This window comes from Nyctereutes procyonoides, unplaced genomic scaffold, assembly GCF_905146905.1.
Source record: "Nyctereutes procyonoides isolate TBG_1078 unplaced genomic scaffold, NYPRO_anot_genome, whole genome shotgun sequence".
NCBI classification, from domain to species: Eukaryota; Metazoa; Chordata; class Mammalia; order Carnivora; family Canidae; genus Nyctereutes; species Nyctereutes procyonoides.
In genome coordinates, this window is record NW_026575125.1 from 103,503,391 (window position 1) to 103,528,773 (window position 25,383).

General features: G+C 41.4%; 1 protein-coding gene across 2 annotated transcripts; it reads right to left on the minus strand.

Annotated features, from left to right (window-relative positions):
- Positions 1-445: 445 nt before the first annotated feature.
- On the minus strand, positions 446-25,383 carry MOSPD1 (motile sperm domain containing 1). 2 transcript variants are annotated; one of them, XM_055337606.1, is made up of 7 exons: positions 25,274-25,383; positions 23,344-23,573; positions 11,395-11,652; positions 11,209-11,284; positions 9,296-9,513; positions 4,230-4,391; positions 446-2,058 (listed from the first exon to the last, which is right to left on the minus strand). In XM_055337606.1, exons 3-7 carry the CDS (start codon positions 11,546-11,548, stop codon positions 2,027-2,029), a joined length of 642 nt encoding a protein of 213 aa, XP_055193581.1. In that variant the 5' UTR covers positions 11,549-11,652; positions 23,344-23,573; positions 25,274-25,383; the 3' UTR covers positions 446-2,026. The 2 variants fall into 2 exon arrangements, with proteins under 2 accessions (XP_055193581.1, XP_055193580.1); XM_055337605.1 differs by lacking the exon at positions 23,344-23,573.

Genomic DNA, 25,383 nt, shown 5'->3' on the forward strand with positions numbered 1-25,383 from the left:
AAATAAAATAAAAATAAATCAACAACAGTGGTCACTTGAAAGGGCCTGAGTGGACAGGGAATGGGGGTGGAGAGGGGATGGCAAGCAGTGTTTTGTTTTTTTACTGTAACCTTTTTATTTTTTTAAAAAGTCATCTCTAACCCCAGCGTGGGCTCAAACTCACAATCCGCAAGATCAAGAGTCGCACACTCCACCAACTGAGCTGGCCAGGTGCCCCGTATACCTTTTTATAGTTGATTTTTGAAGCACGTGACTATTACCTATTCAAAAATTTAAACAAATTAATTCCCTTGGTAAATTAAGGAACTTAAGGCATTTTAGTGCATCTATTTCACTTATTTTTTCTGTTTAACTCACAGGAATAGGAGACAGCTCTAGGAAGCAGGAAACGAAAAGGGAGTTCCTCAGAGGTAACCAGAATAAAGTGTGTAAGTCAGTGTGAAACTCAGGCCTCCATTTTCTTTTATTAAAGTGATTTCTCTCCTTTACAAATATGTTATCTCACACACACACACGTGCGCTCACAAGCATACGTACACACACTTGCACACACACATACACACACAGAGGACTTGAAAGGGACAGAGAAACAAGGATAGCCTCCAAACATATTTTTTTTTACAAAGTTTAAAATAGATTACATTTCTGTGCTCCAGTCATTACACAATGTACAGACATGATCCATTTAATGATTCATCCTCCCCAAATTGGTAAACAATGAGGATTTTCTATGAAAGAGTATACATAAAAGCTTTTACTTTCAAAGCTAAAGCACTATTTTCCTGCAAAAACAAACCTCAGGCATATATATTAAGTTTATGTATATTCCTTGAGAACACTACAGTAGCAGTGCATAAGTTCGTTCTATAAAAAGATCTGAAAGATGATTTTCAAGAGACTCAACGCATTGTGCTCTCAGATAAAAATCCTAAGTCAAAAGATCAGTTATTATGACAATAACAGTTAAAACTGCATATATACGTTAAAGATCAGGAGAGGCTATAAAGAAATGTAAATAGTTGTGCTTTGGGGACTTTTTTTGGTAAAGTTGTTTTAATAAATATAAACTTAAAAAATGTCTCAGTGACTAATATAAAATAGACACATATCAAGGATTTTCTATACTTGGCTTAGAGTTTAAAGGTGAAAAACATCTCCACATAAAACACCCAACATCTAGTAATCCCAGTGTGGGCTAGTTGCTTACAGTCAGGAAAAGGGCTAGGAAGAAATAAGTGATTTTTCTCTTCCTATTAACATAAAGCATGATCCAGAGGTAAAGCCAGGGTGAATCGAACAACTAAATATATGCCTACCTTCCTTTCAAATTCTTAGACCAAATAGAGAAGTCATGCTACTTCTATGAGGGTTAAAGAAAAAAAAAAACCCCACATGCTTGGCATCTGGACCACTACCTATTCTGTAGTTCACCAGATAAATTAAGTACGTCTGGTCTTCTGTGAGATCCTAGGATAGGATAAGCATGATCCCTCAGTACTTTATGCTTTTTTTTAATCCTCCACATATTAACTGTAAAACTTATTTTAGAAACACCATGGCAACTGTTTATAATGACAGAAGACAAGGTATAATTTACATAGTAACATTGATGTTTGTAATTAGGAAATAAATGTCATTTTATGTTTAGGCTGGTCAGTTTGTTCTTTCAGGCCTTTCACTTGGAAGGACATATGACCTTAATAATCAAGATAAATTAGAAAAAAATGTGAGAAAATAGCAGATGTTTTAATTAAAGTCTTTTGCACAATAGCTTTAGATATAAAAAGAATTTCTTCAGATAATTTCCTAGGTGTCACTCAGAAGCATCCTTGCTGTCTGTAACATAATGTGCTAGAGTCCTTCCAATAAAATTAGAGAGTAATTTAAAATATATATTATACATTTGCAAGTATTATAAATCACTCAATAGTTTGTAGCATGTTAATGGAGTGAAGGAGAGATAAAAGGCAGTCCACATTCATATTTGCAAGATAAATTTACTTCAGAAGCCAACTGAATTTCTTGCTCATGTTCTAAGTATAGCCATTGTGATAAGACCTGAAAGAAAAAAAAATTGGAGAACAGTTAAAGTCCTGCATTTTACAAAATCTTCCATTCGATAAGCAATTGTTTAGGTCTCGATGAGCAAATAAAATAGAGCACATAGACAGGCACTCTACCAAGAATTCAAAGTCAGTTTGAATTCAGTTGATATTATACAGAAGAAATCCAATTTATAGCAATGGACAGTCACTGGATAGATTTAATTAAATCACTAATGTCTGGCCATAGCTAATTTTTTAACTATCAACTATCCCTACCACTTTACCCAGTCACATCAGCTATGATAATAGCAGACATGGCACTTTAAAGTGTCAGTAAAGCCAGCCAACTTCAACAAAAACACATTGAACCACAAAGAGAAGCACAGTATTCCTGCTTGGTTTGTCTCTTTTGAAGAGACTCCATACATGAAAGCATAAAAATTTAATAAATTAAGAATATGCTCAGTGCTAAGTAAGTGGTGTAAAAAAAAGTGAGTGATAAAGTACAGAAAAGGAGGACAATCACATAGGACCAGGACAGGTAGAAAAGATGGCCCAAAAGGTAAAGTTGAAATAAGCCTAAAAGATGGACAGGGATGATAAAAACAATGAGGTCAGCAAGCATTTCAGGTGAGGGAATGGCAAGAGCCAGGACAAGGAGGTTGACCAGACTCTTGAGCTTTTCAAGGTGAATAAATAATCTCACAGGCTGTGATCAAGGATTTACAGAGGGAATCAGCTAGACGAGATTGGCTCAAAGAGGGCTCAGAGTGAAGAGCTGGAGATGCCAAACTACAGAGTCACATTTCCTTCTGTGGACTATGGGGAGGCTCTGATGGCTCTTGAGGCAGTGGTGGTGGTGAAACCAAACCAGAATGGAAATCCATCTGACAGCAATATGATGGAGCATTTGGAGGGTTAAAATAATGGGACGGGGTAGGGGGTGGGGGAAATGGGAAGAGAAAGGACACATATAGAAGGTACGAAGTCAAATTTAGAATTTTGAAATTTTGTTTTTTAATATTTTATTTATTTATTCTTGAGAGAGAGAGAGAGAGAGAGAGAGGCGCAGAGGGAATAGCAGGCTCCATGCAGGGAGCCCGACGTGGGACTCCATCCCGGGTCTCCAGGATCACGCCCTGGGCCGAAGGCAGGTGCTAAACCGCTGAGCCACATGGGCTGCCCGAGAATTTTGAAATTAAAGAAAAGAGAGCATAGCGGCAGTTGGGTGGCTCAGTTAGTTAAGCGTCTGTCTTGGCTCAGCTCATGATCACAGTGTTTCTGGATCAACCCCGAGAGGGGCTCTGCACTCAGTGGGGAGCCTGCTTCTCCCTCTCCCTCTCCCCTTGGCTTATGCTTTCCCCCGGCCACCCTCTCTGTCAAATGAATAAATAAAATCTTTTAAAAAATAAAAATAAAAAACGAGTATACCAAGGAGTACTGAGAGAATCCTGAAAAGAGCTGGCATCTCAGAAGAGGTGACAGGAGACTAGAAGACAGGGTCAGTCATGACTGGAGCCCTGATCCCTGACACATGGCAGGCACTGAGTAACTGTTCAGGTAAACCAATGAGAAGATTCCAAGCCAGGATGCCTGAGAGAATGATTTAACAGGAAGTATGGGAACGGGTTTAAAGAGAGAGGTTCACCGTATTAAACCAGGACACACTGTTCACCTTTGTCACTGTAGGCTTTGTCTGTCTCCCTAGGATTGACTCCTAGAAGTAAAAATGCTGGGATCGTGGAACATAGCCTTTTACATTCCCATCCAAGTCAGCAAAAGGAAAACAACTGAATACAGGATCAGATGCTAGATCAATAAGCTACAAAGAACTAGTTGGGTGGGTGGGGGGTTGCCTGGCTGGCTTAGTTGGTAGAGCATGTGACTCTTGCTCTGACTCGTGAGTCAGAGCCCCACGTGGGGCGGAGTAGAGATTACTTAAATAAATAAACTTACAAAGACAACAAGAAATAAATGTAAGCTAAAAATTAAATCTTGAAATGCACTTTACCTCAACACATGCTTTGGAAGCAATCTTACCTGTTTTTCAAATAAATAAATAAATAAACCAGCACCAGCACCATTACCACCACTATCAACCCCATACACATGTAACACCAATACCACCCCTGAGCCTACGTACATGCCCCACATGGGCCCCAAATGCAGCTCTAAAACACTCACCTAAGATATAAGCAGCCACTAATTTCTGATTCACACTCAAGTGGAGGTAGAGAGGCACCAGCGATTCCACATCCCCCAGCGTAGGAAGCATCAAAGCCGCAATGCACACCACTCCCAGGAAGACAGTCAGTAAACTAGGTCCTGAGGAGACAGTTCTGTTTTCTGTGAAAGAGAAAAACCCCTGAGCTTGTTTCTAAAAATGACCTAAGACCAAGTTCACTCACATTTACTGTCTACCACTCACCAGGATTCTGGTTTTGTCTTATTCCTCTGGCTCTTTCCCCATCATTTCCATTCCATGGGGTTGTATCTGCTGGACTTATCTGGAAGCCCATAACTCCTTGGAGTCATTACGGAATGTAATGTTGAAAGGGCATTGTGAGGTAGCAAGTTCCTACTGAAAGATCACCATCCTCCCCCACCCCCCACCTCACCATCATCAGCAGAAAGTATTCAAGCACGCAACATCTGTATAGGTTTCTAAGATAAACAGACAGAATTTTTAAAGGGGCTAGAAATAGAAATTGAAGTCCTGATATTCTCCTCCTGTACCTCTGGGGATGGCTTATGTCTTACTCCACTTCAGAGCCCAGTGCCTTCTGAGAGGAGCTTAGGTACACAGGTTTGGTCCTAATAACTGTAGCATCCTGCTACCATTTCTGAAAATATTAAAAGCTGCAGAAAGGCACTACTTGTTTTTTTTTTAATTTTTTTTTAATTTATTTATGATAGTCACACAGGGAGAGAGAGAGAGAGAGAGAGAGAGAGGCAGAGACACAGGCAGAGGGAGAAGCAGGCTCCATGCATCGGGAACCTGACGTGGGATTTGATCCCAGGTCTCCAGGATCGCGCCCTGGGCCAAAGGCAGGCGCCAAACCACTGCGCCACCCAGGGATCCCACTACTTGAGTGTTTTAAGGCTACCCATGGGGGCACCTGGGTGGCTCAGCTCAGTCAGTGGAGCATCTGTCTTGGGCTCAGGTCATGATCTCAGGGTCCTGGGATCGAGCCCCATCTCAGGCTCCCTGCTCCATGGGGAGTCTGCTTCTCCCTCTTTCCCTTCCCCTCAACCCTACTTGTGCTCTCCCTCTCTCTCTCTCAAATAAATAAAATCTTTTTTAAAAAGCTACCTGTGAAAATTCTTGTCCTCTGCTCTATCCCATTTACAGCAAAGAAAGCAGAAACTATCTGGCAACTATTATGCTAAATGAAATAAACCAGTCACAAAAGGACAAATACTTCATGAATCCACTTACATGAAGTATCTACAACAGTCAAACTCAGAACCAGACAGTAGAATGATGGTTACGAGGGACTGGGGGTATGTTTAAAATGGGACTTACTGGTCATGGGCATAAAGTCTCAATTAAGCAAGATGAGTAAGTTCCAGAGATCTGCTACACAACACTGTACCTATAGTTAACAATATTGTATTGTACACTTAAAATTTTGTGAGTGGAGTAGATCGGATGTTAAGTGTTCTTACGACAGTAAAATAAAATTTAAAAAACGTCATCGGGCCTGCTATTCTACAGTTCTTGCTGTATGTGTGCAATATTCATACCCATATTTTTAAGAAACCCAACAGCATATTCGGTCCTATAGTTGTTCCCACTACCCTTCTTTCATTAAAAGGAATAGCCAACAGCAACATAATCTTGTGTTTTATTAATGAAATAACACTGTTCATTTTATTATTAAATGCAACTTTTCTAAATTATTAATACCTTAGCTGTTGTGTGAAGTTTAATTGAGCCTTGCCAAAGCCAGATAGGTAAAAACAAATTCAAATTTTATAGTAATTACTGCTTGAGATGAAACAACAGTATAAATATCTAAAAGAAAGTCTTATTTCATTTAATAAGTGAAGTATCTTCGTATTTGTTGCAGAGATAAGCTTTTAAGGAAAACATTTATGATTACTACACTGCTGACTGCAGACCCACAATAAAGATAATTTCAAGGAATTTTTAGTATTTAGAGAAATTCCAAATATATTTGCATAGATGCCTGCAATTTTTCAAAATGGAAATAGCTTTTCTCCTGATACTACAAGATTGTTGTAAAAACTTTATGGAGATATAGAAAACAAAGTTTCCTGATCAGTCTCATTCTCCTAGACATAACAGTTAACAGGCTGGTATAGATCCTTTCAGATTTTACAAGACCCACATAAACATGTAAAAAATTTTCTTGACATAAATGAGACCACAATATACGTACTGTTCTATAACTGTTTTTTCCTCTCAGAAATATGGTTGCGCCTCTTTCTATGTCAATGCACAACCATCTATCTTTCTATCAGATCTTTGTACATAAATGTCTGCCTGGCATCCCATCTTATGAATATTCATAATTTAATCCAATCTCCAGTCCAATTGATGGACTTTTAGGTCATTTTCAATCTTTTCTTATTATAAACAATAATAAAGAGTGTAATTTTCTTAAGCCAGAGGGCACGGACTGTGACACTGCATCAACACAGCAGTTCATTAGTAATGTAATTAAGACAAACTCACTAAGATTCTAGCTGCGTCTTTTTAAAACATCTTTTTAATAACCTGGGCTTTGGTATTTTGTTAAAGTATGCTTTGTGGGTTTCTCTTAAATTTCTGTTAAATGAAAAAAAAAAATATATATATATATATACATACTTCTGCACACAGACAAGGCCTGGAAAGTAACATGGAACACTTACATAAGCAGATCTGTTAAGTGTGTGGGATTGTAGGTGCTGCTTTCCTTTCCGAATTTGTTACTGCTATGTCTTTTATAGTACAATCAACTCGAGAAGAAATTTCTTATTTTCCTGCCTTTTGATACATTTATAAAAATATATCTATAAAATCTTTCACGATCTAGCCTCTGACCATTTTCTGGCTGGTTCACATAGCCGTACAATATTGCGCTCGTGTTACATCTAATAATCTCTCTAAGCTAAAGATGGGCAAAAATAATGATATTTCAAACCCCACACCCCCGAACAATCTCGATTTGCTTCAACATTTTAGTTCAGAGAAACTTGATGAACAAACCAGAGAATTCTACATACTGGCAACCACACATAACTTACTATTAATTCAAAAAACGGAAGTGAAAAATATCAGTTTGTCAACATAGGCTGAATCCGTCACCATCCTACTCTATTACAGAAGAATACCTTACTCAGTTTCTGGCCACATTATTAGAAACATTGGGGTATAACTACTTGTAAACTAGACATGCTCTACTGTGCTGTTGCCCTTGCTCTCAAGAGTGGCAAGAGCCATGGAAACCTTGTAAGACAAAGAAAATCAATCCAACAGACCCTACCAGATGAAACGCACACATACACTACTCTGTGCTGGGCACTCTGCACTAGTGGACAAGGACATGAGAGTTAACCAGGCAAATAAGGGGTGTGCTTTTGTTGAGCTTCCTGACATGGATGGCTTAGAGAGTTGGTTGGGTTTTTTTTTTTCAAAAGAGAAATCACCTCATTTGTTAACCTACTTTGATTTTACAATTAGAAGAATTCACTAATATACTTTCGATACCAAATGCTCACTGTCAAAGTAAAATAAGAGTAAAATGCTCAATTAATACAATTGTCATTATTTATCCTTTTAGGATGATTTTCACCTGAATTCTAATAAGTTTTAAAATAAAGGAGGGATGCCTGGGCAGCTCAGTGGTTGAGTGTCTGCCTTCAGCTCAGGGCATGATCCTGGGGGTCTTGGGATCGAGTCTGCATTAGGCTCCCTACAGGGAGTCTGCTTCTCCCCCTGCCTGTGTTTCTGCCTCTCTGTGTCTCTCATGAATAAATAAATTTTTAAAAATTAAAATAAAAAACAAAAAAAGGAAAAAAAATATAAAACTAAACTTTTAATCCTTTTGGGGAGGGACTCTAACTGGTCTGTTAAATACAGAAATTAGCCAGTGACCATTTTTCTTTAAATTATGAATTTAACATCAAAAAACAAATACTCATTTAATCACTTTTCTTATTCTAGAGGAGGCATTAAGGGAGAATCTTGCATTTCCATAAACATTTATAAGCCAACCTCACAATACTGATCAAAGATCAAAGTGATATTTACCAGAAGCTCTCTCTCTCTTTCAGCTTCTAAAGAGGAAAATCTGGTCCTATCAGGCAATAAGAGTTGCTGAGAAGAAGCAATCTACTGGCTACTAGCTAGGCCCTTGTCTTAGTGTCACCAGAAAATCTGGGCACTCCCTACACAGACAGAGGAGACTCTTGCCCACAGCAATCAAAGAGGCATTACTCCCTGTGTTATCCAAATAAATACTCTAAGATGAACAAACTGATAGGGATATGCGAATTCATGTAATGACAAGTAGATTTGTTTTTAATTCCTCATAGATAATGTTGCAATTTCAAGGACAGCTGCTATCGCATTCATATATCACTATCAAAAAGTTTCCATGTTTTTCTATGGAAAATTTTATCTTCCTCCCCTTATAATGGGGTTGGAAGGAGATAATGAGACGTTAAGAGGGAGGAGGAATGACGTCCAAAGGGTTGAATATGAGGATAGTGTCAATGTTGAAAGAATATATCATAACACTTCTGAATATCTAAGCTGGAAGGAAATGAGGAATGGAGAGGGATTCAATTAATAGCCCACAGGGGATATTATAATCTACTTAGTTTAATTAACTTCAACTTTAATGAGATTTTTTTTTTTTTCAAAATAATATGAACAGTGCACCAGGCTTGGCCTATTGCCAAACACAATCTCTTTCCTTCTTCGAACTAATTAAATGAGAAAGGATACAGGAAAGTCACAGAAACAAAAGTAAGGGGGCTGCATTCTCGGGTCTACACATTTCCCAGGTTTATAGCAACACAGTGGCTGAGAGCTTTTCTTCCCACTTCGGGTCCAGCTCTAGGCCTCCTGGTGTGATTTTAGGTACCTGATCTCTAGTTAGGTTCCATTTTGAAGCAGTAGGTTAGGTGGGAAAGTGGCAGATCATTTCTCTAGTAATTATCCTCAGTCCTTGATTATTTTCAAGTTAGAAATGCGTGACAACTGCCAGAGGGCTTTCCAAGCAACCCCAAACTACCTGGTTGGAAGGACTGCTCAAAAAAGAAACTTTCAGTTAAATGTTCCTTTATTCTTTTTTCCTCTTCTTCCTTTTGTTGTTCTTTTGCAGATGGGAGAAGAATAGCCACAACCTCTTTCCTTCCTAAAGCCTTCCTCTGGCTCTGTTCGGACACTTGGAGACGGAACTTGTCTTTCACGCCATAGTGACAGGACTGAACATCTCTATGACGAATCACACTGAAAACATTAAAAAACAGATGCTGTTTAGGTTTCTGGGGGTCCATCAAACAGAATTCAGCCAGAGATTTCATACAGGAGAAATGAACTAACTGTAACCAAATACCCAAATAGAGAAATTTGCTACTGATGCTAAAAAAAAAAAAAAAAAAAAAAAAGAAAGAAAACAACAAAAAACACAGCATAACCCAAAAGGAAATGGGTGATTCTAAAATATTTGATGAAAACCACATACTCTACAACATAGAATAAAAGTCTGAAGTAAAAGGACGATAGGTAAAGAAAATTCCTTTGAGCAATGAGGTTTTTTCCCCCTTGGGATCTGCAGGCAGCAACAGTTACCAAATAGGATATATGAAATGGTTTATTCCCCACAAAAGTATCATGGATTTCTAGGCCACTTATTTATCATGCAACTAACGAGCCTCACCTAGACTCAAAATCAAAAGCCGTGCACACAGGTAAAAACAAGCAATTGAGTAAGTAAGTAACCAGTATGACCAATGCCACGGAAGGCTGACAATACATTTATGTATTCCTCTGAAAAGAGTATAAAGTAGTTCACATTTTATGAGAGTTATCTACAATTCCACGTATCTTACTTTGTTCGTAATAGAGAACACAAACCAATTAGGCCAAAGATAACATATTTCTTTGGCAAAAGACTACATTTCTTTGGAATAGTTATTACTTATTGTGTATTGAATGGAAATCAAACCTGTGAAAACACGTCCTCTAAAGATATATCATTTCATGGATATGGGAGGCTGAAAATGCATTCAGAGGAAAAAACTGCTTCTCATTCTCATGGAAGATTTAAACAAATACAGTTTACTTGGTAGCTTAAATTAAGAGCTGGTCAATGGATCCATCTGGTCACCACTAGCTCTAAAGTGAAAATTAAATATGAACAGCTTGAACAAACAACCATTTATCTGACACTCTAAGACGAAATTATCTGGAAGAGCTCAGATAACCTTTTACAGATGAGTAGTTACACACTTGCTTCCTGTTTGCAGAGATTAACTTCCAGGCTTATTAGCTGAATCATTTCAGATGAACTTCTATTACCATTGTTCTCTGAATGTAGTATTATTAGTTTCCCAAATGTCACTATAATAGGATGTTCCAAAGAAAGCTAAAGTCCCTGTTACAGCTAGAGAAATTTAAAGGAATGAGTTAGAACTTGACCTTCATAAGCGACCCCGCTATAATGACAAGTACAACAACTGAGATGTTCACAGGAATATTAACTTAAACGTTAGCTCCAGCATCATGAAATACTACTAAGTATCTGGTCAACCTGTTTGGAATCTTAGGGGCTTCTTTAAGAATTGTGAGGGACTTAGGTTCCTGGGTGGCTCAGTCAGTAAAGCATCTGCCTTTGGCTCAGGTCGTGATCCTGGGGTCCTGGGATTGAGCCCTACATCGGGCTCCCTGCTCAGTGGGGAGCCTGCTTCTCACTCTCCCTTTGCCCGCCACTCCCCCTGCTTGTGCATTCTTGCTCTCAAAGAAATCAACAACTTTTAAAAAAATAAAGAAAATAAAAAATTGGGAGAGACTCAAACTTCCAGCCAAAGATTCAATATGGCATAAATGCCTATGGGGGAATGGCTTCAAGAGATTCTTTACAAGTTAAACACATAAATATTAACACACTTAAAACATGTTACCAGGAAGGGATTTTTGACTTACATATCCACACAACACTGAGGCTTTACTGCACCTGCAGCATCAGCGACAACATACTTATTTGGAGTAGTACACAAAACTGAAAGAAAAAGTCACAATGGCCATTAGTATCTTTTAAAAATTAGTTTCTACAAGTAAACAATTAGTAGGGACTAGTTACAATCCATAAGAGAGACCTAGGAGACTCACCTTTGAACTTTAAGGCAAACTCATAGGGATTATATAGCGTCAACACTTGCTTATGTGTTGACTGGTCATCTGCATAAAATATTAGCTCCGTGGGAAACACAAAAACGGGAAGATTTCCTTCCACTAACTCTGGCTGTCTTTTTTGTTGATGCATTGGCTCTGAATCCCCCTTGCTGCAGCTTCTGTTTTTACAGTCTCAAATCTATTTTGGACTTTCCTTAAGTCAGTTAGTTAAAAACTCCAAAGCATTTTGGCAATCTAGAAAGAGAAGAAGAGAGAAGGAGGTCGAATGATACCCATGTTCATTGGTCATCTCTCCAACAAAAAGCATGCTCAGCTTGCATTAAAACAGGTCCCCAAGTCATTTAAAGATGCCTATGGACTCTTCCTCTTGGCTTACTTGTACAGGTTGTACAAAACTATGCAAAGAAATTTACAGATGCTCATTTCACATTCAAAATTTCAACCTATGATAGGGCACCTGGGTGACTCAGTGACTGAGCATCTCCCTTTGGCTTGTGATCCCAGGGTCCTGGGATCTAGTCCAGCATTGGGCTCCCCGCAGAGAGACTGCTTCACCTTCTGCCTATATCTCTGCCCCTCTCTGTGTCTCTCATGAATAAATAAAATCTTTATAAAAAATATTTCAACCTATGATAAATTACACAAATACTAGAATAAAGAAGTCTTTCTACCTCAAATTAATCACCCTCTTTCAAAGAGGTGAGATCAAAGGGACATGGCTTTTTTTAAAACCCCAGTGCCTGGGTGGCTTAGTCGGTAAAGCGTCTGCCTTTGGCTCAGGTCATGATCCTAGGGTCCTGGGATCGAGCCCAAGTCGGGCTCCCTGCTCAGCGCAGAGCCTGCTTCTCTCTCTCCCTCTGCCCACCACTCTCTCTGCTTGTGTGCTCTTGCTGTCTCTCTGCCAAATAAATAAAATAGTAAGAAACAGATGAAAAAGAATAAAACCTTGGATTTCTTATAAAGTAAGATTAAGTATTGTCACAACTGATTTTATGTGAGCTCGTCGGTATTCTCAAAGACTAGAAAATATAAAACAAAGTAAGTTTCCATGAGTTATGGGAGAAAAACCATGAGACTGACTTTTACACTAATTTCAACAATGCCTTAATAGTGTCTTCTGGCAGCATGGGTGGAAGAGTGCTTTTCATCTTTTTCCTACCAAAAACCCAAGACAAGCAAAAATGTCTCGAAGGGAAGCTGAATATCCCCACTTGTGAAGGAGTCCTTGGGAGCTTCCTATGAGAATTCAAAGTCAGGGGATCCCTGGGTGGCGCAGCGGTTTGGCGCCTGCCTTTGGCCCAGGGCGCGATCCTGGAGACCCGGGATCGAATCCCACATCGGGCTCCCGGTGCATGGAGCCTGCTTCTCCCTCTGCCTGTGTCTCTGCCTCTCTCTCTCTCTCTCTGTGTGTGACTATCATAAATAAATAAAAATTAAAAAAAATAAAAATAAAAAAAGAGAATTCAAAGTCAGTAAGGAGGCTCTGGCATGCAAGTGGCACCGTGCCTTCCCCCCTACATCAAGTACACAGGCTACATGAGAGCTATTTTCTTTCAACTTGGAGACCTTTTGGATTCCTTCTGGGGTTCTTGAATATGTTCTAAATAGTGTAGCTGGGAGAAGTCTGTCTGATAGATGTGATGTTTTTATGTTTATTTCCTAAGCTAATTTTAATCAACAACATTGTTATTTAGCCTGCATCCTAAGAATGTGGCTTTTGAAAATGCAAAAGCTAAAACAATACAATCACAGAAAATGTTTTATTTTTCTCTCTGTAGATGACACCTTTAAAACCAGCCATAAACCGTTTAATACTTCGTGTCCCAGTTCCCACACCTGCAAAAAGCAATAGAACACAAGATTAAACTGTTTGCTTTTACCAGCCAGAAGGGGCTGCTGTGCAGATTCTGCTTGAGGCCTTTCCAACTTTTATCAAATATGATAGGGTATAATCATGTATGCAAATTGTTAGTTTCTTTCAGCTGAACACCTATTATAAGCCAGGAACTATGTCAGGAGCTGGGCAGAGATATCATGACCACCCTGCTCTTGAAAGACTCAAATTGAGGGGCGCCTGGGTGGCACAGTTGGTTGAACGACCAACTCTTAGTTTTGGCTCAGGTCACGATCTCAGGGTCATGAGATTGAGCCCTGTGACAAGCTCTGCGCTCAGTGCAGGGTCCGCCTGAGATTCTCTCTCCTCTGCTTGTGCTTGCTCTCTAAATAATAAAATCTTTTTTTAAAAGACTCAAATCTAATTGAAACAATATTTAAGCTACCTCTAGGAAGCTTAAATACTTTTTTTCCCCTGGGGCTCTGCTTTTATTGGGTTTGAGGATTTTGTGGGCTCATACTTTATTGGTGGATTCAGAACATCAGAGTGGAAATTTAAAGTGTAGGAAGAGAAACAAAAACAAAAACAACAAAACAAATGACCCAACTGATCAGTTACTGAAATCAACCAAATCTTTAAAACACTTGCGGGGAGGGGGCCTGGCTCTCTGTCCTGTCCTGTGGCCGGCAATCTCCGAAGTGGATGCTTCAGCCATCAGACCCTAGGTGGCTCAGCGGTTGGGCGCCTCCCTTTGGCTCAGGGTGTGATCCTGGGACCCAGAATAGAGTCCTGCATTGGGCTCCCTGTGAGGAGCCTGCTTCTCCCTCTACCTATGTCTCTGCCACTCTGTGTCTCTCATGAATAAATAAATAAATCTTAAAAAAATAAGCTACCTCTATTATAATGCATACCACTATATATATATATATATAGATATAGATATAGATATAGATATATAGATATATATTTAAGTGCTAGGGAACTAGAAGATTACATGAATAATTCTGCCTGGAAGAGAGGCCCAGAGTTGACACCGGAGGTAGTCCCTAAAGGAAAAAAAAAAAAAGGTATACACTCCTGGGGCAGGGTGGGTGGCACAAGGAAGGGCATTCTGACCTAGGAAATAGCATATGCCAAGGAACAGAAATGTGAAGGTGAGGGACAATGCTAGGAAGATCATAATCCACAAGCTATCCCAGATCATCCTTCTACTTCCTATCCGTACACTTTACAGCATGCACACATGTAGCTCATGACAGTGTTGGATTGGTTTTTGTTGTTTTTTTTTTTTTACCGAGCTGAAAGGGCCTATTGATATTTTTATTAGTAACATTTAATATGTATATCAGTCATAACAGATTACAAACTTTTTATTAATTAAATATACAGAATTAATTAATACATGCAATGCTTTAGCACTTACTGTACACCAGGCAGTGTTCTAAGTGTTTGCTGTTGTTATTAAATTAGGAAGAGACAAAGACAAATAATGTCAGCAGGCCTCCTGCCTGCAGTCCAGCATTTCTACTCTAGCAAACTGTCTGTTGTAATACAATAAAACTAAGATTATTCTGAAGAGCATCTGATAAAATCATTCTAATTTTGAGTTTTTATTTGCCACAAATTTCTTTCTTTTGCTAAGGGCCATACACACTGCTATTTGGATAATGTGCTCTAAGAACTTTGTTGTTGTTGTTTTTCAGTAGAAAATAATTAGCTCTATTACTTTCTTAGTAAGCTTGGCTATAGAAACACAACATCCGAGTTTTCCACTACTAAATAGTATTTAACATCTCATTCTAAAACATTAGGATGAGGGGATCTCTGGGTGGTTCAGCGGTTTAGCACCTGCCTTCGGCCCAGGGTGTAATCCTGGAGTCTTGGGATCAAGTCCCACATCAGGCTCCCTGCATGGAGCCTGCTTCTCCCTCTCTCTCTGTGTCTCTCATAAATAAATAAAATTTTTTTTTAAAAAAAATAAATAAAACGTTAGGATGAGAATTCAGCTTAGGATAAAAGGTGACGTGGCATCTCTGATTTCTGGAAAATAGTCAGTAAATGTTGGTAAAACCAGGTATCCACCTAGGGAAAAGAAAGTTGAATTTATTCCTTACTCCTTACAAAATTCCAACAGTTTATTAAAGGGTAAATTCCAAATGCATCAAAGTTTTAAGTGCAGAAAAAGAAAACTGTAAAATACTAGAAACTATGGGAAATCTTTTTTTTTCTTACAGAATCTGAGGCTTTCTAACAACCAGAAACCAAAAAGTATTGCTAAATGTGACTATATAAAAATACTTAAAATGCCAGGTACAAAAACTTTTAAGCAAAACCAAAATGACTTTTTCAATCACAGGCCAGATCTGATTTCCCTACTATATGTAGAGGAAATACAAATTATTATGAAAAAGCACTCATTATAAAAATGAACAAATGTTGGACACCTGGGTGGCTCAGTGGTTGAGCATTTGCCTCCAGCTCAGGTGGTGATCCTGGAGTCCTGAGATCGAGTCCTGCATCAGGCTCCCCCCAGGGAACTTGCTTCTCCCTGTGCCTATGTCTCTGCCTCTGTGTGTCCCTTATGAATGAATAAAATCTTTAAAAGGAAAAAAAATGAGCAAATGCTATAATATTTTATAGACAAGGGCCAATTGTTTTTTAAACTTACCAAAGGAGATGTAATCTCACAAGAGAAGAACAAACTAAAGCTATACTGGAATACATGTTTTACTTGCCAGATTGGCAAAAATCAACAACTCTGACAGCACACGATGGGAGCAACCAGGCATGTTCCTAACATTGCTGACGGGGATATAAATTGGCACACTGGCTCTACCTGCCAAAAGTAAACACGCATGTCCTCGGATCTAGAGATGCTATTTCGAGGAATTCATTGAGCATAAATATTCCTCTTGTGTAGATGTACGTGGAACTGTTTTAATCTCAGTTCTGAGGATTAAATAAAATGATTTATGGGAGGCACCCAGAACAAAGCCTGGTGCTCAGTAAGGGTTAGCTGTTGTGGCCAATAGAAGACTGGATACAGCTCAACTGTCCCTTACAGGGTGTTGATGAAATAAAATATGATGTAGCCACTCGTTGGGACACCAGGTATCTGTCAAGAAGAAAGAGGAAGCTCTTTGTGTAGTATGGGTACAGACTGATCATCAAGTGTAGTGTTAAGTGAGAAAAGCAAGGTAAAATGCAGAGTAGAGAGTACGGCACCATTTGTGTGGGAGACAGAGGTTTCCTGGCTCTGGGTAAGCGATCTGTGGAAGGATGGCCAGGGCTGGCCCCAGAGAAACCCACTGAGTGGCCAGGAACTGGGATAGAAGGGTAGTTTCCTCTGGATACCTTTTTGTATCTTTCAAATTCTGAACCCTATGAATACCTATTCAAAAGTTTTGTGTAGGGAAGCCCATGTGGCTCAGTGGTTTAATGCCATCTTCAGCCCAGGGTGTGATCCTGGAGACCCGGGATCGAGTCCCACGTCAGGCTCCCTGCATGGAGCCTGCTTCTCTCTCTGCCTCTCTGTCTCATGAATAAATAAAATTTTTAAAAACCAAAAGTTTTGTGTGGGGTTTGTTTTTCTAGTGGAATTCAACAACTCCTCCTCCAGGGCCTGATCTGAGAAAGGTGCCAGTTTTGAAACTCAGGAAGAAATTTAGAAACAATGTGTGAAAAACCTCTGTTAACTGCATTTTCCAATTCATGATCCTTTCCTAACACCAAAAATCTTAAAATATGTCTTAAATACTATGATTTCAATTCTTTAAAATCATTTTATATGCAACAGAAACTCATTACAGTGAGAAAAACAAAGGTTTAAGAGGACTGGAAAACTGATGAAAATGTGCAACTTTTTGTTTTAAAGGAGTATGACAGTTTATAAATCGAGCTGGGAAGTCAAAATTAAGCACCCAGAACAAGCACTAAACTCTTGGTTCCAACCTGAAGAGGGGGTTAGTTGGCACAAGTCAGAGTAGGAATTTCGCTTGCTTTACGTAATGGTTTAGTAGAAGTCTTTGTTTTTTATTTTGAAGCTTTCCTTTTACAAGTTGAGTATGTACACTGTTCCCCATGAATTGTGAATAAATAGGTTGTCTACCCCCGGTCACTGCTACAGAAGCATTTCATCGGTTTTAGCAGTTTATTATTTCATTCTGTACCCCTGTTCCCATTTCTCACTTATCTCGGCTAAGAGATACATTGCCTCCTGAACTCCGACCAATGGAAATTAGGGAGGAATTTTTTTTAAAGATTTTATTTAATTATTCATGAGAGACCGAGAGAGAGAGAGAGAGAGAGAGAGAGAGAGAGAGAGAGAGAGATAGATAGATACAGATACAGGCAGAGGGAGAAGCAGGTTCCATGCAGGGAGCCCGACGTGGGACTCGATCCCGGGACTCCAGGATCATGCCCTGGGCTGAAGGTGGTGCTAAACCGCTGAGCCACCGGGTGTCCCATTAGGGAGGAATTAGCACCAGGTCACCAGAGCAATAACCAAGATTCTGCCAACAAACATAATGAAGCAGAACACCTGCCTCTAATTGATGGTCTTCCGGATAATAACACTTTCTCTTTGCTCCGGTCCATACTGCAAAATGATGAAGTGCAAAAATTCTGGGGAGAGATTATACACTAAACCAGTAAAACCTTACTACAAATCGGCTTTATGAGGTTGCTTTCCAAAAGTCAAACATAACCAGAAGTCAAAGAATGTGCGCTCCCAGCCCTTCTCATTGTACCTATGGGAAAGTAGGCCCAGGATAGTTAAGGGACTTACTACCCAAGGTTGCACAAGATACTGGAGACAAATCTCTGGTCTCCAGACTCACCCTTCCCTATACGGTACCTACCATCTCTTCTGTGTCTTTTTCAAAAGTCCTGCCTCTGAGGCTCACTGTCACACATGCCCTCATCCCTAGAAATGGTCCCTGCTTTCCAGAAGAGTTCTCAAAGGATGATCCAAAATTCCAAGTCTTTTTTTAAAGATTTATTTATTCACGAGAGACAGAGAAAGAGAGAGAGAAAGGCAGAGACACAGGCCGAGGGAGAAGCAGGCTCCATGCAGGGAGCCCGGTGTGGGACTCAATCCTGGGTCTCCAGGATCGCTCCCTGAGCTGAAGTCAGCGCTAAACCGGAGAGCCACCTGGTCTGCCCTAAAATTCCAAGGCATGTGCTGCCTTTTCAGTTTTATAAAGAACAACAACTGAGAGACAATTTCACTGACTAAGTTAGGCATGCTTTCTTTTCCTGATTCGGAAAGAAGACCGACGGCTATCAGGAGCTAACCATTAGGGCATTGGTAACTAAGGCTTATTTTATTCTACCTCTCTGGATGCCAAATGTCCCTCCATCCTTCAAAGCCTCATTCAAATTTCCCCTCTTTGTGGTCTTCCTCTACTTCTCTGATCTATGTGATCTCATTAAGTTTATGACATGGTCTTTTAATGTACTTGCCAAATTGATTGAATATTCTAACATTTGCTTTGTGTGGATTAATTTGGACTCCCCAGATGTCAAGCAGAATGCCATATTGTTTTTCTGTGGGGTTTGTTTCTTTGTTTTGGTTTTTGACTTTTTTTTTCACCCTGCATAGACCAAAGCTCGGTGTTAGGCACTTAGCAGATACTGAACCGATCAGTTTGCCGACAGGTGTTTACTAATAATGGTCTCCTCCATCCAGGAGCATTCCTCTTCCTCGTGACTAAACACACTTTGTCCATAAAATAAAAGACAGGGAAAGAATCCCCATTAAAGGACCAGGAAATCGGGATCCCTGGGTGGCGCAGCGGTTTGGCGCCTGCCTTTGGCCCAGGGCACGATCCTGGAGACCTGGGATCGAATCCCACGTCAGGCTCCCGGTGCATGGAGCCTGCTTCTCTCCCTCTGCCTGTGTCTCTGCGCCTCTCTCTCTGTGTGACTATCATAAATGAATAAAAAAAAATAAAGGACCAGGAAATCTACAGTAGCTGCTTACCATGGGCTGGGGGGGGGGGTAGTGGAGAACAGAGAATCTGCACTTCCAGCTGCCTCTCCCCATCCACCCCCACACCCCCTCCCACCTGCTTCCCTCATCACTAGCCTGGCTCCTAGGTGCCCAGCTAGGCTCCGGCACAGCCCTGACCTTACACAGACACCATGCTGGCAGCTGGTAGTGCAGGAACTGCCTTGTCCGTTTCCTCTGTACCAAAGGCCCAGAAATGCAATCATGAATGAAATTTGAAAGGAAACCTTATGTGTGTACACCACCTTGTGACCAGTCTGCAAACTACTCTTACACACACACACACACACACACACACACACACACACACAAACACACGCCTAAACATGTGAAGTCCTCACACGCTCCACCATCAGTCCTGGGAGAGCAGCGCCCAGAAGTGTGATTATTTTTTGTCTTCCTCACTTTAGATTGACCAGAAGGAGGAAAAGATCAGACTCTGAGATAACGTGGGAGTTTCAATACCTTTGCTCACCACAGATTCAAACTGGAGATTTAAAACAGAAACCATTTTAAAACTATATGGTCATGGGATGCCTAGGTGGCTCAGTGGTGGAATGTCTGCCTTTGCCTCAGGTTGTGGTCCCAGGGTCCTGAGATCGAGTCCCACATCAGGCTCCCCAAAGGGAGCCTTCTCTCACTGCCTACGTCTGTGTCTCTCATTATAAATTCTTTAAAAAAAGAACTTCTACAAAAATAAAAGCATATTGTCATTTGCCCTCTCCCCTACTTTTTTTTTTGGAAAGAGGAGGCTGTGAGAAAATCAAATAAAGTAAGTGGTCCTTGGAGATGCTTGTACTCAAGTGGTTTAAAGTCTGAAACTGCTAAGGATAATTGGGGGGTACAGACTTCCCCAGAAACTGGTGACCCATCTGCTTGGCCACAGTGCCCCAGCTCCTTACTGCCTCTCCCTGTCTCTCGCTTGTGTTTATACTGATTAGGGTCCCCAGCTCTACCTCGGGGCCAGCTCCCGTTTATCTGGGCACAAGGGCTATCTATCTCCTTCCTCCATACCTGGCACACTCTGCCAATGGGCAGGGAAAATATTGAACAGTTACGAGCGATAAGCTCTCTTTGCTTTAGTCTATTATCCAAGCCTCTTTTTTCCTTCCATTTCATCAGCTTGGCTCTCTTCCTCCATATATCTCCAGTACTGTCCATTAGGATTTTTAATGGTTGGTATATTCCTTTTTTTTTTTAAAAAAAGATTTTATTTATTTATTAATGACACACACACAGAGGCAGAGACACAGGCAGAGGGAGAAACAGGCTCCATGCAGGGAGTCCGACATGGTACTGATCCCAGGTCTCCAGTATCACGCCCTGGGCCAAAGGCATTGCTAAACCGCTGAGCCACCCAGGCTGCCCTGGCTGGTATATTCCTAAAGTCTTTCACAAGCAATGTCCTAATGTCCACTTTATAGGTTCAACTGTTCATGGCACAATATGAGGCCATTTTGTTTCTACATACTTTCTCGTTTGTGTGTGTGTGTGTGTGTGTAATTTGATGCCTTTCCAAAGGGACCTACCTGCTATAAATAATGTGGTGATGGGCTATTACATATTCAAATTGGGAAAGTTGAGTCGTGTATCATTTAAGATTTTGAAAAATAAGGATGCCTAGCAGCGTGTTTTAAAACCGTTTTTCTTAAAGCTAGGTATTTCCCATCTTTGTTTTACAGTATCTCAATGTCTTCAGGTATTTTAAGATGTATATGCGATTCTCAAAGCAAAACCTATATTAACTCACTATATGAAGTACACATATTGCTACCTATATGTCACTCTCCAGAGTTTTAAGATCACAAATTCATTTACGGAACATTAACTGAGCACTTATTATGTGCTAGGCCCTGCACTGAGGAATATGCAGAAGAGATGAAAACATGGTCTTAGCCCTTGAAAAACTCAGTCTGGCAGGAAAAACATATATCCATGGTAATTAGGATATGATGTGACAAGTGTTAAAATGCTGGCAGATAAAAAAGCTCTATGAGCATAAAGAAAGTGACGGTCTGCCTTAAATAGGAGGTTGCAGTAGGAGTGGAGAGGGGGGTGACTTCCAGGAAGAAGATGTGTAGAAGCATGAAAGGGACTCTTAAGATGAGCTTTGGCACTGCACATGGTTAAAAAATAGCATGTATGGGGGAGTGGCAAGAGATGGTGAAAAATCCTGCAATCCAAGTTTGGGGGTGGAGGCTGTATTCTGGCTGCCAGTGGTTCTCAAAATGAGGTACTGGACCAGCAGCAGCAGCAGCTTCACCTGGGAACTTGTTAGAAATGCAAATTCTTGGGTCCCAGGCTGGACCTACTGCCCCCACAATTCTGGGATTGGGGCCCAGTCATCTGTATTTTCACAAGCCCTCTGGATGATTCTAATGCAGGCTGTCCTTTGAGAACCACTGCATCTGACGATGGGAAACCTCTGAGAGGTCTTAGGCCCAGAACGGACTGGATAAGATCTAGAAGTAGGAAACTGGTTGCTGCTGACCAGTCAAGCACACCACCAGACTCCAGAGAAGTTACAGTAAAATCCAAGTGTAAGTCTTGAATCAATGTGGCATGAAGGAATGAGGGCCTAGATGAAGGCAAGAGGAACAGAAGGAAACAGATTTTAGAGAGGTTTTCCAGGTGGCCCAGATTCAATCAGGTGAGTAGGATAGATAGATCCATACAAAGGTGTGACTGAAAGGGTTTTTACATAAAAGCTGTAACCCTGTCAAAGGTATCAACCACTAGGTGTTTTAAGAAAGAAGTGTCCCAGGGCGACTGGGGGGGCTCAGTGGGGAAGTGTCTGCCTTTGGCTCAGGTCACAATCCCAGTGGGATCAAGCTCTGGAGATCTCCCTCTCCCTTTGCTGCTCCCCCTGCTTGTGTTCTGTCAAATAAATGGATAAAATTTTTTTAAAAAGGAAGGAGTGTTCTACACAGTCCCTAGAAAAAGAAGGCAAGACGGAGCACAACGTCTGTGTTTCCAGTGTCAAAAGCAAGGGGTGCCCAGGCTTACCCCTGAATCTTCTGGTCAGCTTCTACTTCTCACCGGAAGTTAGTCAACAGGCATTCATATTAACATAAAAACCTTTTGTGAGTTTGGTTAGATTGAATCAAACCTTGACACTCATACAATTTTGAGGATGTGCTGGCAAAATCAAATCTCAAATGCTGGAGAGCTGAAAAAAGGTATTGGTTCTGGAGAACTTACCAAGGCACTGCCAAGGTAAGACTCAATGCTAGAGCCTTCGCTCCCTCCTCACTTCATCACTGATCACATAGCCCACTTAATTCAGGAAGAAGCTGGAAAGAATGAAAAGAATCACCCTGTACTATGCCCTGAAGGCCAAGAAAGTCAGGCGTAACTGTTCTAATTTTGGAGGTAGGATTTAGCTGAGGCAATCTTCAATTTCCTGATCGAGATGAGAGAGGGGTACAGGTCAACCCATCTGGCTAATTTACCTAATGAGAATTTTGTAAAGCACAATCCCTATTTCTGTTAGGACTCTGGATACTTCCTGTTATGCATGGCATGTTCTTCCAGCTGATACCAATAACTTGGCCTATTTGACCACCTTATTTTGTCCAAGAATAATTCCCAATCAAAACCTGCACTATGAGATCCCTGGGTGGTGCAGCGGTTTAGCGCCTGCCTTTGGCCCAGGGCGCGATCCTGGAGACCCGGGATCGAATCCCACGTCGGGCTCCCGGTGCATGGAGCCTGCTTCTCCCTCTGCCTGTGTCTCTGCCTCTCTCTCTCTCTGTGTGTGTGACTATCATAAATAAATAAAAATTTAAAAATATATTTAAAAAAAAACCTGCACTATTTTATGAAATTTGAGAGCTCTAAGGGACCCTGGAGATTAAAACAAAACTTTCATATTATAGATAAGGAAACAGAGGGCCTTAAAGAGTAAATCACTTCATCTATTTATTGCAGGGCAAGATTCTCTAGAATACTACAAGATGGCAAAACAAGATTCAGAGCAACACAGATAATCTCATTTAAATTTTAGACAATATTTAAAATTCCTCTATTTTCCATTTTAAACGTTTTAAAAACAGAAAAAGAAGAGTAGCAAATGACTTACTTTATTGGGCTATTACAGGATGGGGAAGCTTTTCTTGTAGTTTCTTAACTGCTTTTCACAAATTAGAGTTTAAGGGGCACCTGGGTGGCTCAGTTGGTTAAGCATCTGACTCTTCATTTCGGCTCTCAGGTCATGATCTCAAGGGCGTGGGATCAAGCCCCAACTTGGGCTCCTTGCCAGGTATGGAACCTTTCTAAGATTCTCTCTCCCTCTACCTCTGCCCCTACCCTCTAAAAAAAAATAAAGAGAAAAGAAAAGAAAGAAAAGAAAGAAAGAAAAAAATTAGAGTTAAAATGTCAAAGCTTCAGGAGAAAATAATTAAAAATAAAAAATTGGAGAAGAAAATGTGCATGAACAATTTAAGGGGAGACACATGCATTATTTTATAAGCTATTTTGACTTTATACAAAGGGCTGACTTTATACTGAATATTGTCCATTACATCTAATTATATATTACATGTAAAGGGACTATCACCACTACTCCTTACAGATTTGAGAAACTCCAAATTTTCAAATATCCCAGGATTTGAGTAAACCTTGTATTCTGAGAGTTCTAGAAATGTTTCAGAAACTACTTTATCTTGTATCCTGTTTGGGTATGTAGGCATGAACAACTTGAAAGACACATTTGGCTCGGTTTCCTGTTTTCCAAACTCCCCACTGCTTTCTACCAAATACATAGGTAACCTAGAAGCTGGGGTCCACTCCCTGGTCAATGTCCTGTATATAGCACTTTATAGGCAGATTTCCAAGTACTTAAAGGAAACATGGACAAGGCTTTTGTCAATGAGAATATATTCAATTCCAGGTGTGCCTTTGCTGAAAAAAAGTAGACTTTTCCCCTTCTCTCTGGAATTCACATTAAGAATGCAACGCATTCCAACAGAACAGGACTGCTTTTTAGGCAAGATCCAAAGGATCCCATTTTCCAGGTCTGCGTCCATCTCTTATTTCCCTCAAAGGTCAAAAATCCGGGGCCATTTTCATTTAATATTTCGCCCTCTCGCTCCCCGAAGTGAGGTCTCTTGGATTCTACCAGGGCAGAAAAGCGACTTCTGTCGGAGAGGGCAGATGTCAGTTACTTTACCCAGAGGGGAAACCGCAGAACATCGATTAAGGGCTGGAGGGCAGGAGAGGGAGTATCAAACGGTCCGTCCTGGAACTGGAGCTCCACCTGATTGGGGCCCAGCCTTTCCAGCCTTCGTCCCCATACCGGCCGGCTCCATGTGAAACCGGTCATGTGAGCCTGTTTACAGCCGAGCAGCTGGTGCAACCATCAGGATCCGTGCGGAGGTCCAGGAAGGGGGACGGATGCAGGCCACGTCTCCCCGCCACCCCCCGCCACTATTCCACGAAGTCGTTCGCTCCCCCTCTCCAGCCCACTTTCACCTCCCTCCAGCCATCCCTGGACGCCCCGCTCCAGCCCCACCGATCTCCTTCCAGTTGATCGCCCGGAGGAACTGGCTGGGTTGGGGAAAGGAAGAGTTAGGGCGAGGACGGTGACACCTCGAAGGGGGAGTCGGCCTCCCTCCCCTAGCCCTCCTCGCCACATCCGCCAAAGAGTTGTCCCCGGAGTCTCATCCCCGGGGCAACCGAACTCTGCCGGGCGGGCACCGGGAGGATCCCGAGCCCGCTGCCTCCGCCTGGGCACGAGAAAGGCAGGCACGGACCGGCCGGAGCCTGGGGCCGGCCTCCGCGGGCGGCGGGGCAGCTGACAGTCAGAGATGGGGCAGAGACGGCTCCCTCTTGCCCGCTCCCCACCTTCCACCCACAGCCCGGCGCCGCCGAGCCCCGCTGCCAGTCACAGAGCCCAGCTCGGGGGTTGGGTACGGCTCGTTCTTTGCGCGGGGTCTCCCGGTAACGTAACTTCCACGTCTTCCCGAAGTCGGAGGAAGTGGGTGACGGGACGGGGGGAGGGGGACTCTCACCTCGGCAACACCGGCTCCTCGGAAAGCAGCTGCGACTGCTCCTCCGGTCCTTTGTCAGCGTCTCTAGGCTGCACTGCCTGCTGGGATACCGGAGGACTCAAATGCCACCT

Bases quoted from the DNA above. Each gene is read 5' to 3' on its own strand.
- MOSPD1 (XM_055337605.1), bottom strand. From the start codon at position 11,548: ATGCATCAACAAAAAAGACAGCCAGAGTTAGTGGAAGGAAATCTTCCC. The intron at 11,285-11,394 runs GTGAGTCTCCTA...TTTTTCTTTCAG, and splicing joins GTTTGCCTTAAAGTTCAAAG to TTTTGTGTACTACTCCAAAT. The intron at 2,059-4,229 runs GTGAGTGTTTTA...TTTTTCTTTCAG, and splicing joins AGTGGCTGCTTATATCTTAG to GTCTTATCACAATGGCTATA.